The 16,994-nt window shown below is 44.1% G+C and overlaps 1 protein-coding gene across 1 annotated transcript in view; it reads right to left on the reverse strand.

The window, feature by feature from the left end:
- T265_08179 (hypothetical protein) overlaps window positions 1-16,994 on the reverse strand; it is a gene marked incomplete at both ends in the record, with an annotated part of 61,562 nt that overhangs the window by 32,424 nt on the left and 12,144 nt on the right. The window contains 3 exons of the mRNA XM_009173904.1: window positions 364-973; window positions 5,008-5,433; window positions 6,319-6,595. Coding sequence (XP_009172168.1) covers window positions 364-973; window positions 5,008-5,433; window positions 6,319-6,595 — 1,313 coding nt within the window. The remainder of the gene's footprint in view (window positions 1-363; window positions 974-5,007; window positions 5,434-6,318; window positions 6,596-16,994) is intronic.

The following is a 16,994-nucleotide window of genomic DNA, read 5'->3' on the forward strand; positions in this document are numbered from 1 at the left end:
CACAGATAAATAGCAAGCTGGCAGTGGTATTAGTAAGGGAAACCCAAAGAACAGACATATGGTGCGAGTACTTGGCGTGAAATCATTGATGACTACTTGAGTCGAAGTTCCATGCAAAAAAAAAACATTACATGACGCACCCTGCAAATTAGCATAAAGTGATAACCCAGGGGTACTGATTGATGGAATAAGACAGAAACTGGTAGCTAATAGCAATTCATCTCATCGGAAATGTATTAATAATTGTACTACCTCGATTTGATGACATTCACCGAAATACGAAGACCAAAGGATATTGTGATTCCGAAAGTTAACTGCGTTAACTTAAGACGTGGAGTAAAGTTGCCAGTGAAAGAAGCTCACCGTAAACTAAACCGACCGAAAGAACCTGAGACCGAAACCGTCGTACGCCGCCGACGATTGTGGAACGAAGAACAGTCTTCACATGATTTGCAATCACAATTCGCAGATGACGGGCAAATACAAATTGGACTATCAGGGTCCTGCAGTTTTTTTTGCTGCAAATCTCTCTGCCCTCGTATAGGAGAACAGTGCCCTCTACTGTTACCAGCCATTTCTCGGAGCTCCGGTACTTCAGGGTGTGACAAATCGTCATGGCTTAGCTCGGTTACGGACTCCAAACGACTGTAAACCATAGAGTCTCGCAATCCAAAAAATTTATCTCTCTTCATCCGGATGTCGAGCTCACTGTCGGGTGTGGCTACTGGGGAGGGGAGGCCTGTATCCAACATCAAATCATCGGAGGCCAAACTGCACAGACTGAGATCAGGCGACTGTGTTCGTCTAGTTGGAGAATCCTCTGAATACGGGTCATTTCTTGGAGAACTGGATAAAGGCATGGAAGGTTTATTTGCTGAGTCAGGAGAAGGAATGTCAAGATCCCGTGGACGGTTAGGCTGATGTGGCAGGTGGAAGGCACTAGTTCGGTTGTCCGTCAATCCATTCGGTTCTTCTGTGCAAAAGAAGATGGGAATAACATATTATTATCGTCACCGTCAGAGATACTAACGAGTGGTGGGATATGGTATGTCAAACCCAAAAAACATACTAAATAATAAAATAAAAATTTAGTGTGAGAATAATAAAATAACGCTATGTGCATACCCTACAATGCAGTACAAACACTTCTAGGTGTCGGAACTTTTAAGTTGAGATGACTTTGGACAGAGGAGGCGAGTTGCCCCAAGTGGTCAGAGCGCGAATTTACTGACCGGAAGGTCCGTGGTTCGAACCCGACATCTGCCCTTCGACTTCCCCTGTCTAGGCTTGGACGACCTGGCAGTATCCCTGCCCTCGTGTCTCCTTCGTGCGGCACGGTAGCTAGGCACGGAAAGTGCTAGAGTTAAACGATTTTTTATTTCCTTGGATAGAAATCGACAGAGAAAACGCCACAGACCTTTATTGGAAGCTAGACCCTGACAGTCATCATGGAGACTCACGCTGAGACGTCTTGGGAAATGGACTGCATCGTAATCTACCTCATGCTGTGCTCCAAAGTCACAAGTTGTCCAGCCAACCGTTTTCGATATTTAATAATCGGTAGTTGACAAGCCGGCAAAGCACCAGGCCGAGTTATCGCACAGCTTAAGTGAGAAACCTACTTACAGGAACCTAGACACAAATTACCACCGTAACTCAGAGAACGAAAGTTCAGAATGGGATCAATGTAAAGCATTCGCGGAAAAAGGCACAGTGGCCGTCAACCAGGGAAGTTGAATGAAAATTTGCGTTGGAACGTGTTATTCCTCATTCCTTGATAGATACATGTGGTGCGCCTCTGGAAACAAAAAATGACCACAAAGTTGCCCAAAACTACCTAATGAGAGTGATGGAGTATTCATTTTCGGATTATCAGGAATATGGTTGAGATCTAGACGGCAACCAATCGAAATTTATAGAGGCGTAGATAACGGAACGACCCGGCTTATACACACAACCAACGCGTAGGAATATGGCACGAAAGCGATGTTCGCACTCATTCAAACGACTACAAGACGTAACCCTAATAAAAGTATGCTATGGCTGAACAGGCTCCATCCGAACCTGAGCTACTGACCGAAAAAGTTGCGGTTTGAACTCGATTCTAGCCGAAAAATCACTCTCACAGGGCAACTATGGAGCAAAAAGTCGACTGGACATGTGAAAGCCGCAGAGTAGTTGACAATGAATTATGTCATCGGACCACTGAGAACATCAGATATCATCCATGGATTTTGTCCATGTTCGTGTGGACATGGAATTAGTTTCGTGTCTGTTGTATGAAAACGAAACCAATTCAGTGATATTAAAACGCTCACTTATAGCAGAACACTAATCTTTAAGGCCTCACAGAAAAATACAACTATTCCTCACAAAGCTATATCTAAGTAACACAGAAGGAATGGGTTCATTTTATATGCTTTCAGAACATATCTTACAGTTGAGCAGCGAAAACAGTCTTTGGATAACACGAAGCACTGCAAGTCCAGTATAGTCACGGTGTATGGCGTTTGCATACTATGCTCTCAGTCAGTGGAACGTAATCAAGCTTCTCACTCACTTCACTGAACTGTTTCATTCATGGGTCAGCACTTCACTCTCATTCGAATCTAGTGCCTCTGTCTACCGAAGTGGGAGAACGCTGAGTCAGCTACTCTTTGGGACCAAATGAGTTTTGGAGTGCTTTGTTTGAAACCTCAAGGAATTTTGTCAGAGCATTCCGTTGGAATCCCGGATCGTTCAGCGGTCCCAAGACAACGCTTCCAACTCCCCACATTCAGGTGCCCACCTGTTACACAGAATCCTATGCCCATACCACCTTACCGATCGCAATTAGGTGTTGAAACGGTCAATAAGCTTAACTCGCAAGTGACTGATCGACAGATTTGACCCTTGGCCAGTCCAACATCAAGGCGGACTTTGATTCGTCGAAATTCTAGGGCAGTCTGGCAACAGTGTTTCAGTAGCCGCTGAATGCCGGTTGCCAGTGTTGTGTCCGGATGGCATCCGAGTTTGCAATGTAATCGCTACATTTTAAAATCGTGTCACTAGAAACAGTTTTGGGCAAATCGACGGCTGAAAAGGCGACTTCATGAAGGTGCGCAGTTAGCACTCGATTCGGAGCTGTGAACTACTGCCAGAGTGCGCAAGTATAAAGACTAAAGATCTAAAAATTCTGAGTGTATTTAGATCGCCGATCTCCCAGTCAGAAACTGTTGGGATGCTTTTACTAAGACACTAAATTAAGTGGACGCGAACCACATGCAAACTGCGCACCAACGACGGCGACTTGTCGGATGGACAAAAGACACTAAAAGTAGCAGAAAGGCTAAATGATTTGTTCCTAATAATGGGAGTGTGGCTTTATCCAATCATTCAACTTTGAGACAATAAAACGAGTTCATACGGCTTGTCGGGCTGATAAATTGAGTACACAAAAACTTTACAAAGGACCCTACGAAGCACCACAGTTGACGCAAGTACATACAAGGAGTTGAAGTGAAAATAGACAAGCCATCTAAGTTCAATTTACTTTATATTTACCTATAGTATACAAGGGTATAGCAAAACCAAGGCAGCGTGCCCACTGAAAGTTCACTCCTTTCTGTAGTATTCAATGACATTTTTTCGGATTTGACTTCGTGGGCGGAGAGTAAGTAAAAACTTGGGGCTAACGGAGAAGCTATCGGTTCAACACAGCCTCGTATTACATTAAGTGACAAAAAGTGTCCGATTAGTTGTCCAGCTTTTCCGATAGCTCACAGTTTGTCAAACTGCTTTAGAAAATCAACAGGAGATGCCTACAACCCTGTTGTTTCTCTCCTGGCACCAAGTGTCCGGTCAAAATGATCCACTGAACCTAGATATTGCAGCTTTGATCAAACACTGACAGCGTTAGTCTTTCAAAATAGCTGACTTGGGAACCCAATCGCACTGCAGACCCAGCTGAGCAAGTTCTCTATCACCATTGATGCGTATACAAGCTCATGCTCCATACCTCTTAGGAGGTCTACTGTGCTATAGATTCTGTGTAGGTCAACTGGTGCTTTAGCCGGTTGTTCGCACCTACCAGAGTGGGTTGCAGAACTTCATATAAACGGACAACGCCTAAGAATCTAGTGATCATAGTCCAAAACTTTCGTCAGTGTGAGTTCAAGGAACGATACCAAAATTGTTGAGCATACGCTTGGTATGGCCTATGCTTCATAAATGATAACAACGAAAGAAAAATAGCAGAGCAAGCTAGAACAAGATCCAGGCGGTAGAATGGTTTTTAAAAAATTCAACAGCTGTAGATGCCGCAAAGATCTTAATCCGTGGTTTGACCCATCCACCCGGTGAACTGCGAAGAGATAAAAAGGACCATAAAAGTACGGTACAGATAAACTCCGTAAATCTACCACTCAACAGATCATTTCCTAGAAGAAAGTCATCGTAAGGTGGGTACAGTGATCGTTTGTGGAAGGAACCATCACACTCCATCACAGATCGTTTGTGGAAGGAACCATCACACTCCTCTAATGACATCTACAAAAGGTTTTTGGGCCCTATTATCAATAACGAGCACATAGAAGTTAAAATCGAAGTCCTCTGAGAATACACTTTGGTCCATGAACAGATGTTGCACTACAAAACCGCCTAGACTGTCAACTCCCCCGAATTGAGCGTTTTGACTCTCCCTACCAGTGGTCATTGTGGATAGACTTTCCTGTTTATACGCTACTTTTGACCGGAGCTATTGCATTTGTGTTCCACACAAAAGCGAGAATTGCCTACGAGGTCACCTCCATTTATTGTCAGTGCTATTGAAAAACAAGTCAACGATGTAAGGCAAACATAATGTACACCGAAAACGCCAAGGGGTTTGAAAGACTAGTCTTATTTACGACTAAGCTAAAAATACCTTCCGTAGCGATCAAAGAAACATACCCAGGGACACAATCAGCCCGCAAGCACATTTTTACCTTTAAAGTTAAAATATGAATACATGTAAGGAACACTGCTCACTTTGGGTTGTTACTGCGGACGGCTCTGGGGATGTGGAGCGGTGGGAACGGTCATAGGGGGATGTGCGTGAATGGGAACGATTGAGTGGTATGCGCGCAACGTTACCCATATGCTTAAAAGTCAAGGACAATTCGACCCTCGTTTGCGTTGAATCACTGCCAGTTCCAGATGAGGGAGTTTGAAGAACCATGGGCTTGGTAGGAGGCGTAGGTTTACTTTGCGGACTGAGTGTCGATTGGGGTAGATCAGGTTCAGCGGTCGGTTTTGGAGAGGTTCTGACTAACTGCAACGGGGCAGACAGTACGGCGGACAAGGATAAAGATGGTCGATTGGAGAGAAGAGATGAGGATACGGAGGAAGTAGGAACAGGGCAACGATTAGGATGCGCCTGTGCTGCTGATGACCGTTGGGTCTCAAGAAAGGAAACTGAAAGAGAAAAAGAAGGATACGTATCATAAGCAGTCAATATATGACTCTAACAATGGGTATTGTATCAAAGTTATCGTGCTGCGGCAGGTTTGGTGGCAGCCTAGCAGTAATCGAAGATTCTACCTCAACTTCCCGGTTGCCATGCGCGTTAATCAAGTAGAGTTTCGGATCAAAAGTCACGTGAACACTAGGAAGCCACTGCTGAACGGATATAAAGTTTGCCCATCAGAACCGCGGTTTACAAGTTTCACCTGAATGATAGAGAACCGAACTGAAAAACCCACAGTGGATCTGCCCGTGTACTACGTCCCGTGTATTGTTGTGCGTACGCCGTTCAATGTCAAGCTCGAGTCACTGGGTACGTCTCAGATTTTGCTATATTATGGACATTCGAGGTTGGTGTTGCCAGCCATCAAGTTTATCAAACGGCATAAGAAGGTGGTTTCCGAATGTCCTACCTAGTCACGGCGAACCAGATATTGCCTCTCATGAGTGTGACAAGTGATCTCCGATTTATTATGCTAATGGCCGCAGACACCAGAATGAAGTCAATGCTGGAAAAAGCAATCCGCCGTGCTTCTGGTTCGGATTTGGACCCACCAGCCCGATCAACAGTTTTAATTAACGGATTTCATTAGTTTTTTGAAATGTTACTCAACTCTTTGAAGAAGAAGAAACTTCCAGGGAGTCCTGAGGCCCAAAAACAGAGCATCTCCTGGTTGTTAACAACGGCGTAGTAATGCTCGTGAGACTGAGTGTAGACCATCAAAACATTCGGCCTACAGAAAAAAAGTTCTTAGAATGTGGCAGCTCCAAAACATGATTACTTGTTCAAAGATGAATGAATGATTTATCAAAAGTCAACACAGGACGATGATTTACCACATTTAAGTTGTCGCTCTGCAGAACCAAGCGTGTTCACAAGGACGGGCGTACGCTGAGCATAGTCAACGCTGGTGGCGACCTGCGCAGAAATCGACCGTCCAGAAATATGCCCAGAATGCGAATTATCTATCAGCAAAGGTGGGGATGCAACACAATGTCTAGAGTCCACCGTAAGGTTTTCCGTGCCCGTTGGCGTGTTACGGTTTTTATGAGGTGTCGGCGATTCCCGATTTTTTTCCGAATAACAGTACAAATGTTGTTTCATGCGTCGAGTCTGAAAGGATCCACAAAAGTTAGATAGAGTAGTCATGAGCAAAATAGAATTTTTAGTTCAGTTCAGATTTTCAACTAAAGCACCGTGTGCCGTAGTGCAGTGGTCCCGGTTCCTACAGCTTCGTTCACCGAGGATAAGGAGAATAAACGGTTGAGGGGTTGACCCACTTTTTGTACTGATTATAGGTGGATCTTTCCGTTCAGTATGATGAGAAGTGAGAGCTACGTAGTGAATGCGACAGCTTTCATTCAAAACCGCAGTTGGATGCGTGATAAGGTCATATCAGTCAGGTTCATCATGTTTATCTCACCCTAAGTCATCGTTCGGGGGGACGCCAGTTACAAACGCGATTTAGTTGAATGATAAGGGCTTTCACACTTCGTTGCCAAGTCTTGGTTGTCTCCATCTGATTGAGCAAAGAGGGCTCCAAGAGGCAAGCGGTTTTCTGGCATACGAAGCAGGTGGTCTAAATAACACAACCTGTAAAATATGATCAGCTGATCTATCGAGGTACAGTGAACCATTCCGAAAACCATCCGGTGCATCTCAGCATATTAGATGTGACATTCCTACCTGACCCGCACAATGCTTCCGAGGCACCGACTGCCAAACACAGGGAGCATTCAGAAGTCTTCCACATGCAGCGAACACGTCTCTGATCCTTAAGGCTCAATCGTTACGGGAAGACCAACAGCAAGCACCCGGAGAAAAAAACAGTAAGCCCTCGTATTGCGAGAAATCCAATTACCAGGCGGCCTGGAGACCAACTGATACTGTACCCTACGACAGGTGTGTGAATGCAGTAAGATGTTTTCTTCGGGCGACCAGCATGTCCGCATCCATGGAGATAGTGATACTACATTCCGCCTGGGAAAGAGGGGTTCTTGAACAGCGCCACTTTTCCAAACGTCCAAAACTAGCCGTTCTTCATGAGTGGAAAGCTCCTCTTGATTCTGCAGGTTGATCGAAACTGTGGTGGTGTTTGGCGATCAAAGGTGCCGTATCTAAAGTCGTATTCCTCCGGAGGGTTCAGCAACTGAATTTCTGTGGCCGCGTACAGATATACAGCAAGCTTTCACCCGAATTCATGTCCAATACTGTATGACATATCTACTCTATCTCACTAACTCGCCTCGAATTTGTTATTGACGTGCTATTTGAAGCTTCTCATTCCACCTCTGACACCTCGAAGATCGAAATACTCCTGTAGAATTCGCCCACAGCAATTTAATAGAAAGTTGATATTGCTGTTTTTGATTCGGATCCTTTAGAGATTTAAGTAGTTAAAAAACCCAAATAGTTCTGCCAACCGCCTGGTGTGCGCTTCACACTTGCAGTATGATGTGCTTTTACAAGAACACATGAAACCGAATCCGAACTTTATGCTTGCTGACCAACCAATTTTCCCTGGGTAGCTGTTTTAATCCCCGTGCAAGTTATTTCGTCTGTCAGGAGTGCGACGGTGCGATGCACATTGCTTTCTGGATCACAAACTGAGTCCCTACTCGCAGATGATATAGGAGAACTCTACGTATTTGAACACCGGTGTCTCCGAAACATTCATCAACTCAGGTGAGAACACCGTGCTAGCAATGTTAAGGTACGCCAATTTTGGGAAGAATGGACACGAATGGATAGACGAGTTACTCATGCTCCATTTTTTACACCGTTTAGGACGCGTACTTTGCATGTCTGTGGACAACCTGTCTTGCAGAGCTCTTTCTGCCTAGCCCTGTGCTAGAAGAGAACGACCGACAGTCATGCAGGCTATGATTTGTCGAGGAATTATGAAGACACTAGACAGTTAGTCTGGTTGAGCTTAAAAACGCCGTCTGTGGGTGGATACCCCGAAACTCAAATCATCAGTGCTTAATGACACTGGCGGAAACGGTTCAGTGACACGGTCAGTGGTACCCCTCCGCTGATGCTATCATCTCCAATCGGTTAATTTTCAGTTTCCTACTTAAAGGGTAATTAAAATGCTTCAAATCAACCAGATAATTACGTCAGCATCTTTAGCACCTGGATACGTCACTCCCGTGTCCACATTCTTCGGTGAACAGTAACAGTTCGAACAAACTCATCCTTCGTTTATCCCTTATGGCTGATAAACTTAACTGAAATAAACCAAAATGAAATAAAAACAAGATAAACGCCAGCAAAAATCACAGCGCGGAATCTGGAAAAGTCACCAATCACCAAACAAGCAAAGTTGCCGAATAAAACCACAGCTCATAAGATGCGACCAATCGTGGGCGGATACCCTATAAATGCTCACTACCTTCATCAGGTGATCAAAAGTTTACAATCAGCTGCTTAGCTCAATGAACAAATCAAAGATTACCACACTAAAAGAGACCAGAACTCAAATCACCCGTGCAGTTTGCTGAACGCTTCTGAAGTTCACAAAACAATTTCACTAGAAGGCAGTCTTGACAACGTGATGAATCACGTAATCGTGAAAAGTACACCATTAATTTGATCCATAAATGAATGGAAAAACGCGTCAAACATTTTTCTCCACATTCACCGGCGTTTTACAGCCACAACCATAGAAAAAAGTGTGAAATAATTCACATGAACCGAGCTTCCTGAAATGACAAAACCGTATAGGCACCAAACAGCCCCCAGGTGGTTAGTTTTCCTTGACATAAATCTAATGGACTGTTTGCAGAAAGTTTCTGTCAATTGAAGGTGTTGTGTGACGATTGAACCTTCGACATACAGAGATCCACCGCACTATCTCTAAGGATTTCCTGTGGTCCGTGCAGAACCACGCGACCCGATCTGCCAAATTAGGTGTTCCCGAAACGGAAATAAAATCCAGTAGATTCCAAGGGTCCCAAACAAACTAGATGAAATATACTAGTGTTACGATTACCTTTGTAGTCTAAATCGCGCAGCAGTTTAGACTAGTCACAAAATCGAATTAGATTTCCGTGTCTTTCGCCAACAAATCACTGAAAGAACAGAAAGACCAGCTTGAACTTTGAGCCAACAACTTTTCCTCAAGGACACTTTCTGGGTAGCCTTTAGACGAGTTGTTCAGCTCAAGGATCAAAGCAAGGAATCGCGTTTTTCATTTCAGATGATCTCATCAGTAATTCACCTTACCAAAAAGAACACTGTTCACAAGTCTGCTGCTTGCTGAGTTATGGAAAAGTCATCTCTTCCTATTTAATGCAAGAAATACAAGAACTAGCATCACAACGACAGTTTAGAATGATCTCAAGTGCGAAAAATAGGAAAGTGGGTGCGGAATGGAAGTACAACAGCGGAAATACGAAGTGATTGAACAGCACAAATTTGGAGGGGACAACTGTGGAATTATCGATATCAATCAGCATTAGAAACCTCGTCAGCCTTAGGGTCCAACGGATGGAACACGAGGGAAGAAGCCACACCGTGTAATTTGTCATCAGTCACGGCTAATCCACCTCGAACAATCACATGACACAGCAACGTGTGAACGTGAGAAGAATACGAGTCGAATACTTGGGCATGAGTAATCCCAAAGAGATACCATTGATAGCAAGTAGTAACATAACAATTCCGTCACCTGACGGCTGTGGAAGGTAACCTGAGAGTATTCTGTAACAACGCAATTCCCCAACGAAGCTCTCAGGTGAGTATATGCATCCCATTTTCATAGTACACCCCTTCTCTGCAAGACACAAACTGACGAAAACGAATAAATGGGATCGAATTGAAACAAGTGTAAGAAATGAAGCAATCTCTTGAGTCCAGATGAAATGAATTCATCTCAAATCAATTGATCAAAACCGACAGAAAATATCGCATTGCAACATACTTACAAATCAACTACACAAAAAACAGATATCCGTATTGACAAGGATCCGGAAAAGGAAGGGAAAAGATAACACTCATTCAAAAACACTTGCCTCAGTCAAACGCTTGTTCATCAGAAAAGGAAGGAAAAGCACAAACCCGAATCCTCGTCAATTGTGGATACACTATGAGAATAAATTAATCACATAAGTGTCGTGCAATCAGTGCAACACTTTTCGGGAAATTCATGCTAAAAACGCCGAGGACCCCACTTAAGTGAACCTAAGTTATCAACAGTGACTGCACAACAGATGGTAGCAAAATCAAACAGCTGAAAAATTGAGGCGATTTGAGTTATATTTGCGTTTCATATAGTGCTTGTAGACCGAGTGCCTGTGCGCGTGACTTACGATTTCAGCCACTAGATTTCACAGTTATCCAATATTTTAGTTGTGTGTATATCCATACATATTACAAATATCTCGGGATGCATACCAGGTAGTCAACTTTTTCCTCCAATAAATAAGACACTGAAATACCCAGTGTGCTGAGTTAATTTATCGTTCTTTTCGTTTCCTCAAGCCTTTACCCCTGGAAAGCGGTTTCTCGATGTAATGTTTACCCGAATCCTATAGAACTTCCTCTACTGTGTACTGCGCAAATTTGTGCCTCACCATTACGTTCCACACATTCTCAAAGAAGTTGATATCCGATTGAACGTTGAAGCTATCATGATGCGGTCGACCGGTATGTCACGTGTTAATTCATGGATCAACTGAAAATTGAGACACAAGGATTTGCTATTGATACTGCTTGATCTCTGCAATACGTGGCAACCAATGGAAATCCGATTGAAGCACAGAGTGTGACCACAGAAGTGAACAGACGAAGACCAAATGGTCTCAAGTCATTGATGTAGTCTAGAGACATTTAGCAGATTAACAAAATGATTATCGATTATCGGTATATTAAAAACGTGAGGTAAAAGCAGAAGTCTAATTCAGTGTCTGTGGTTGCCACCTACATAGTTCATCCGAGCTGCTTGAGATAGACAAAACAATAAGTGTAGGATGCAAAATGGAAAGGCGATTGCTGGAAGAAATGGTGCGCCGTTAAGGTTTAATCACCGAGTGTATCATAAATATAGTGTGAAGAGGGTTGCTCATTCGTTCATATGTTACTGAACTTGTATTTTCGCACAATTCTGAGGGGATAACGGTGTTGCCTACAAAACGTGATATGTTTTGTTTTGTACACAAAGTCACCTAAGTCTATTGCCCATGAACTTTTCACTTCTATTAACTTGATTTGGATAAATCCGGTCGCTGCGTTTACACTACGACTCGGTGCCTTATTTCTCATCCATCCCAAATGGAATATTAAGGGGATACACAACTGCAACTTTATGCAGTACATGAGTAGTCTTCAAATTTGTCCCCAGGATGCCGTTCACAACTGTTTGTTTAGGCTTATGTATCGTTGGACATTTTGTGCCGAGTAGGCTTATCGTTTCAAACAGGGTTCAATCATTCATGAGAATATTAGGCATGATGGATCGAGCTGAATGTCGGGTGGGTCTCCAGTCAACATCAAGTTAATTTGTAAATGAGTGCTTAGCTCAGTACATGTGTTCAGATAGGAAGGAAGGTTGATACAGAAACAGGAACCAGGCCTAACTGATGGGCGCCAAGAAAACCGAAACAGTGAGTGAGCTGTTTAGAGTTACCATCAAAACGTGGTCAGTCGTCTTCTTCGTTTAGATCGAACCAATTATTGTCCCGCTGTTTGTGCCAAGCACATGTTTAGTATGCTTAAACTTGATTTAATCGCTTAACGCAAAGTGGGAGGAAAAAACTTTAATTTGGAAACACTGGGGTGAAATCCAGTGAAAGCAACAAACGAAAGACAGATCTCGCAAACTTAGTTATCCCTTGAGGCGTCCAAAATGTCCGCTGTATTTTAACTGCAGAATAGTTCCACAAGGTAAAAATCAGTTCACCTTGGAGTTGATCAGGCTACTGTTATGGCTGACTAAATGAACAACCTGACTGAAATATTCGTCAAGTGAAATTAAGCCTGTGGATGACCAGGTAACAAACACAAACACGCAACCTAGACTCGTGAGCAACCGTGCCTGCCTTCTGCAGTTTGTGAACACTTGTCATCACAATGCAGGCAGAGAACTGAAATACAAACCTCGTCATCTGCAAGGCTCGGACCGCGTTTGCTAATTTGAGACACCTATGGCGTCAGAATGGTTTATCCCTGAATCTGAAGGGACGTGTGTATCAAGCTAAAGTACGGGCTGTTTTGTTGTACGGTTGTGAGACCTGACCTGTTGGAGCAGCGGAACTGAGACGTCTTCAGGTGTTCGACAATCGTTGTCTCAGAACGGTGCCACCACCCTACACCTTGATCAACCGCACCTGTGGCCTCTCGCTCTCTTCCTCGTCATGCCGTCCAGACACATTTCAGCATGCAATTTTGTAAGATGACAAAATAAGACGATGCAATCTGGTGAAGTAGTGGTTTTCCATGACGCTATTGTCGTCGTGGAGGTCGTCGAAATTAATATAGGGAACCGTGCGGTTGCTGCATACGGTTCGTCCGGTGGAAAAGTGATTTCTTGGCTCTAGATGTATACCGATTGCGATTATTTCATTTACCGAGGAAAGTGACGGCTGATGTTCCCTTACTCCGGATCCTGAGCAGCTGATGTTCTAAAAGTCTAGCCTCTGTCAGCTGTTATATTCATTCTTGTATCGTTCGTTCAGCGGTAATGCCCGCTTGGTGTCTAGTTATCATGCCACGAGAGGAGCAGTAGAGAGGCCGAAGTTGGGTTCGAACCACAGACCTTCCGATCAGTAAGTTCGTGCCTGAGCTACCTCGAGCTCATTTTTGCGTCCAAACGATTCCAGGGTATTGGGACTACCAATTATGTTTAACCTAGTAACGAAAGGACTAAAACGAATTTTCAACCCAGCTGCTAAGGGTTTGAGGGAAAAGATAGTATTACGGAAAAACTATGCAATCCGCGAGTTGCTCCACGGCAGCTCGGGTGTAATGGCTGGTAATGAGCCCTTTGCTGCTGCTAAAGCAGGATGAACTTAGTATCCTGTGTCCGTAAGAAGCGCTACCACCTAACGTTTTTCACGATTCATTCAGTCAGTTGGGAAGCTTCAGCATAATAAACGAAACAGTAATCGTTTCGAGAGAGAAGAATTCGCCGCTCACCAGCATTTTCAGCCAAAATACTCCCTCAAGGAGGAAGGTCATAAAACAGCTCACCCCGCATTGGAGGAGGATTACTGAAACTGGATACTACGAAAACGTTAGATACGAGCTTATTAAGGACAGGATCTCAGTTACGCCAACCCAAAAGGTTTTTGCTGTAAGTCTGCACGTGCTGAGTACGACCAAATTGACCACATCTGCCAAAAAGGATCCATTTTTCCCATCCAGGTTCATTTGATGGAGCACAAGCTTTCTGCTCTGTCTTGAAATTTGATCGATTTGTCCGTCAACTGGTAATCCGGCAAATTCAATGCGGAAAAATCCAGCAAGTCAAGTACTCTTATCACTCTAATCGCTTGAACTGAATACCGAAAGCCATCCCTGAAAATCTCAGTATGTGAAGTCGATATCAGTAAAGGTAGCCATCCGCTATAACGTTAAATGAAGTCAATATGTTCTGCGTCATGAAAGTTGCACTTGTACGCATCGGGGGAAAGGTTCAAGGATTGCAATAAGTCCAGTGGTTAAGGCGCAAACCTATGACCAGAAGGAGCATGAGTCGAACGCAAAAGCATCTTAAGCTTAGGCTTCGGCAACCTTGCAGTATCTCACTCTCCGTGCTTCCTAGCAGCCATGTACCCACAGGGGGTGGTGACAGCTGAAAGATTGAAGTTTAAGGTAAAATTTAAACTTCGTATAGCAAGCGTGCAATCGAGTGAAAGTTATTTCGTGTCTCAGTGGGAACGATGTACGGGTGGAAACACGTTGATTCAATTTGAGATGAAGGAATGCTATTGAAAAGAGTAAAGACTCGACGAAAAGAAGCAAATCCCGTCTAGACCAACGAAACCGACCAAGCCCGATAGCAAGACCAAACACTAAAGCTTTATTAACCGTTAGGAAAGGGGGTATTGCACAACACCACACGGTGATAGGTGAAGATAATCCATCCTCGCGGATTTGCATTCATGTTCCACATGGCGACCACACTCAAGGTCCCGTGTTCTCAAACCTGGAGCAGTCGGTTTAACAATGATTCACGAAGTGTGTGCACGAAATTCTAAACAACCACCGCATCGACGAAGCGATTCTGTCAGTACAGGCAGAATCAAGGATTGATACCCCGACAGACGATAGTTGGTTGGTTAATCAGGCTAAAGTTGTCAGAAGAAACAAACAGACATACATACATTGCCGCTGTGAGGACACGAGCAAAACGACAGTAGTTGAAGGAGTAACGACATGAAAACCCCGCAGGTGCATATTCAGAAAAGAAACAGCACTCGTAGAAACAGATGCAGTGATCGGGTAGTCGAGCAAGCACTTTATGTTTGACCCTAAAACTAGAGTCCGCAATACTAGTTTCTGGAGCAAATGCCATGATACACACCGAGTCATGCAGAGATATTGAGCGTGCTGGGTGGAGTGGTAATTTTGCAGATGTTATACACTGACAGGTTGGTAGGTATCTTGTGCGACGAGGAAGTGCGGTCGAAAAACCTGTGAGAGAAGATTTCCCGTTAGTCTGGTGCAACGGTGAACGTTGGAGTAGAATCGCAATAGCTCTAAATGCGGTAATTGCAACTGCGTGGTGAAAGTTGGCAAGGGGAACACTCAGATATGTTGTAGAAACAAACATCGACCGGTTTTGGGATCCGGTCACATACCGGTAGTTACGGAAAGCCTTTTATCTTCCTTAGCCTTCCGGAGTGTCGGTTATTAATTCCCAGCCTTGAGAGTGGAGGAAAATTAGGAACTTAGTGTAGATAGTTTGTCGTTCATAAATGGAGTAAGTTAAAACAACAGACTCATATAGACAATCCGCTATCAGGCACCTGTGAACTTCAACGAAGCACTTTCCCATTGGTCGAAGATGAACCGATGATGACTAACCGACGGCAAAGCTAAAACACATGGGAATAGTGGTATACTTCTATAAAAGTTACAAGTGTAACACGTTCAACTGGCTCCCGTCGATGTCCGGTCTGCGCAAAACTGTGAATCGGAAATAACTTCATCCTTAACTGGATAATTACACTTCCGGTTATTGAATGCTTGTTGATACCGATGCAGCGACAACCGCGCCAACGTCTATCTTTCCGAAACCGGATGACGTCACTGTGGTGAGACTAAGCTTTGCAGCGGTTGCCACCAAGGGGCTTCCTTTAACAACGTTCTTTGACAGCTATTTGGACCGGCTAAGATCTATTCCCGCAGTAGTCAGGTGGTTGCGGCGGAATTTTCCCATCATGTGCAGCTGAATTCAGCCGACCTGTGAGCTAAGAAAAGGCAGCTGCATTTGAAATTGCCTATCAGCTGTGTACCATGTATCAAACTGTACTGGTACGAGTTGTGTCTGACAACCACCTTCCCACTTGTTCGCGTTTAGCAACCATACTAAAACTGCTCGTGAGCTGTTTCCTGCATCCGTTGAACGTGTCTCAAACGGCATGGGATGTTATTCAGAACGACATTGTCAGTTCACACTCTACACAGAACCTTCGTATCCAGCACATTTTCAGTGTAGTTGGTAGAGTATGAACCGCAAACACTGCACGTCTAAGTTGCTAGGGTTTGGCGGGTACCTCACGTGACGGTACAACCGTGCAGAAAAAAGGTCATTCTGTAAGGCAACACAGTGATTGGCTAAAACTCTTCACGTAGGCCGCGATTCCAAAGTAGTTTAGTCACATGAAGAAGCATACGCTGTTATTGATGTCGGTAGTGACGATTATTATTAAACTGACTGCTCCATCAAAAGAATCCAAATCTCCGTGCACATGTGTCGACCGGTGACACCAGGCTGCACACCGACCATCAGAACACACTTTACGAAAAACACGTACGCTATGGAATGTTAAAGTGGCTGCCCACTTACTTGATTCTTAGCTGTCTTGACACCATATGAAGAGGTTTCAGATTGCAGTTCCTTGATTCTACAAGTGTCACTAACAGTAATGAAGAAACGAGGCTGCAGAAGCTAACACTGGTTGATTTAAGACTCTACTTGACTAAGGTGATTGATAATCATTTTACCAGCCGTACTCATTTCACATGCTCTCCGCATCTTGCCGAGTTCTACAGCCTGCATCTGATGGTAAAAGGGTGGATATGCATCCTCGAACAAAAGCCACGCGATACTAGGGAGTCCGGTGGTGCACAAACACCCATTCCGCCCCGTGGCTTGAACCTAATTACGATGCTGACCGTGATTAATGGGCAGAAGAAGCGTTGGACACTCAGCTACGACCTCAATCCCCTTCAGAAGAAATACTCTGCGCAAGCCTCGATGGTATTAAAGTGAGCTCCTCAGGCAGGCAAATCTTTCGACCGTCGTGATTGAGAATAAACACAGGAAATAGCCAGGCTAACAACA

Source organism: Opisthorchis viverrini, assembly GCF_000715545.1.
Source record: "Opisthorchis viverrini unplaced genomic scaffold opera_v5_211, whole genome shotgun sequence".
Taxonomy (NCBI): domain Eukaryota; kingdom Metazoa; phylum Platyhelminthes; class Trematoda; order Opisthorchiida; family Opisthorchiidae; genus Opisthorchis; species Opisthorchis viverrini.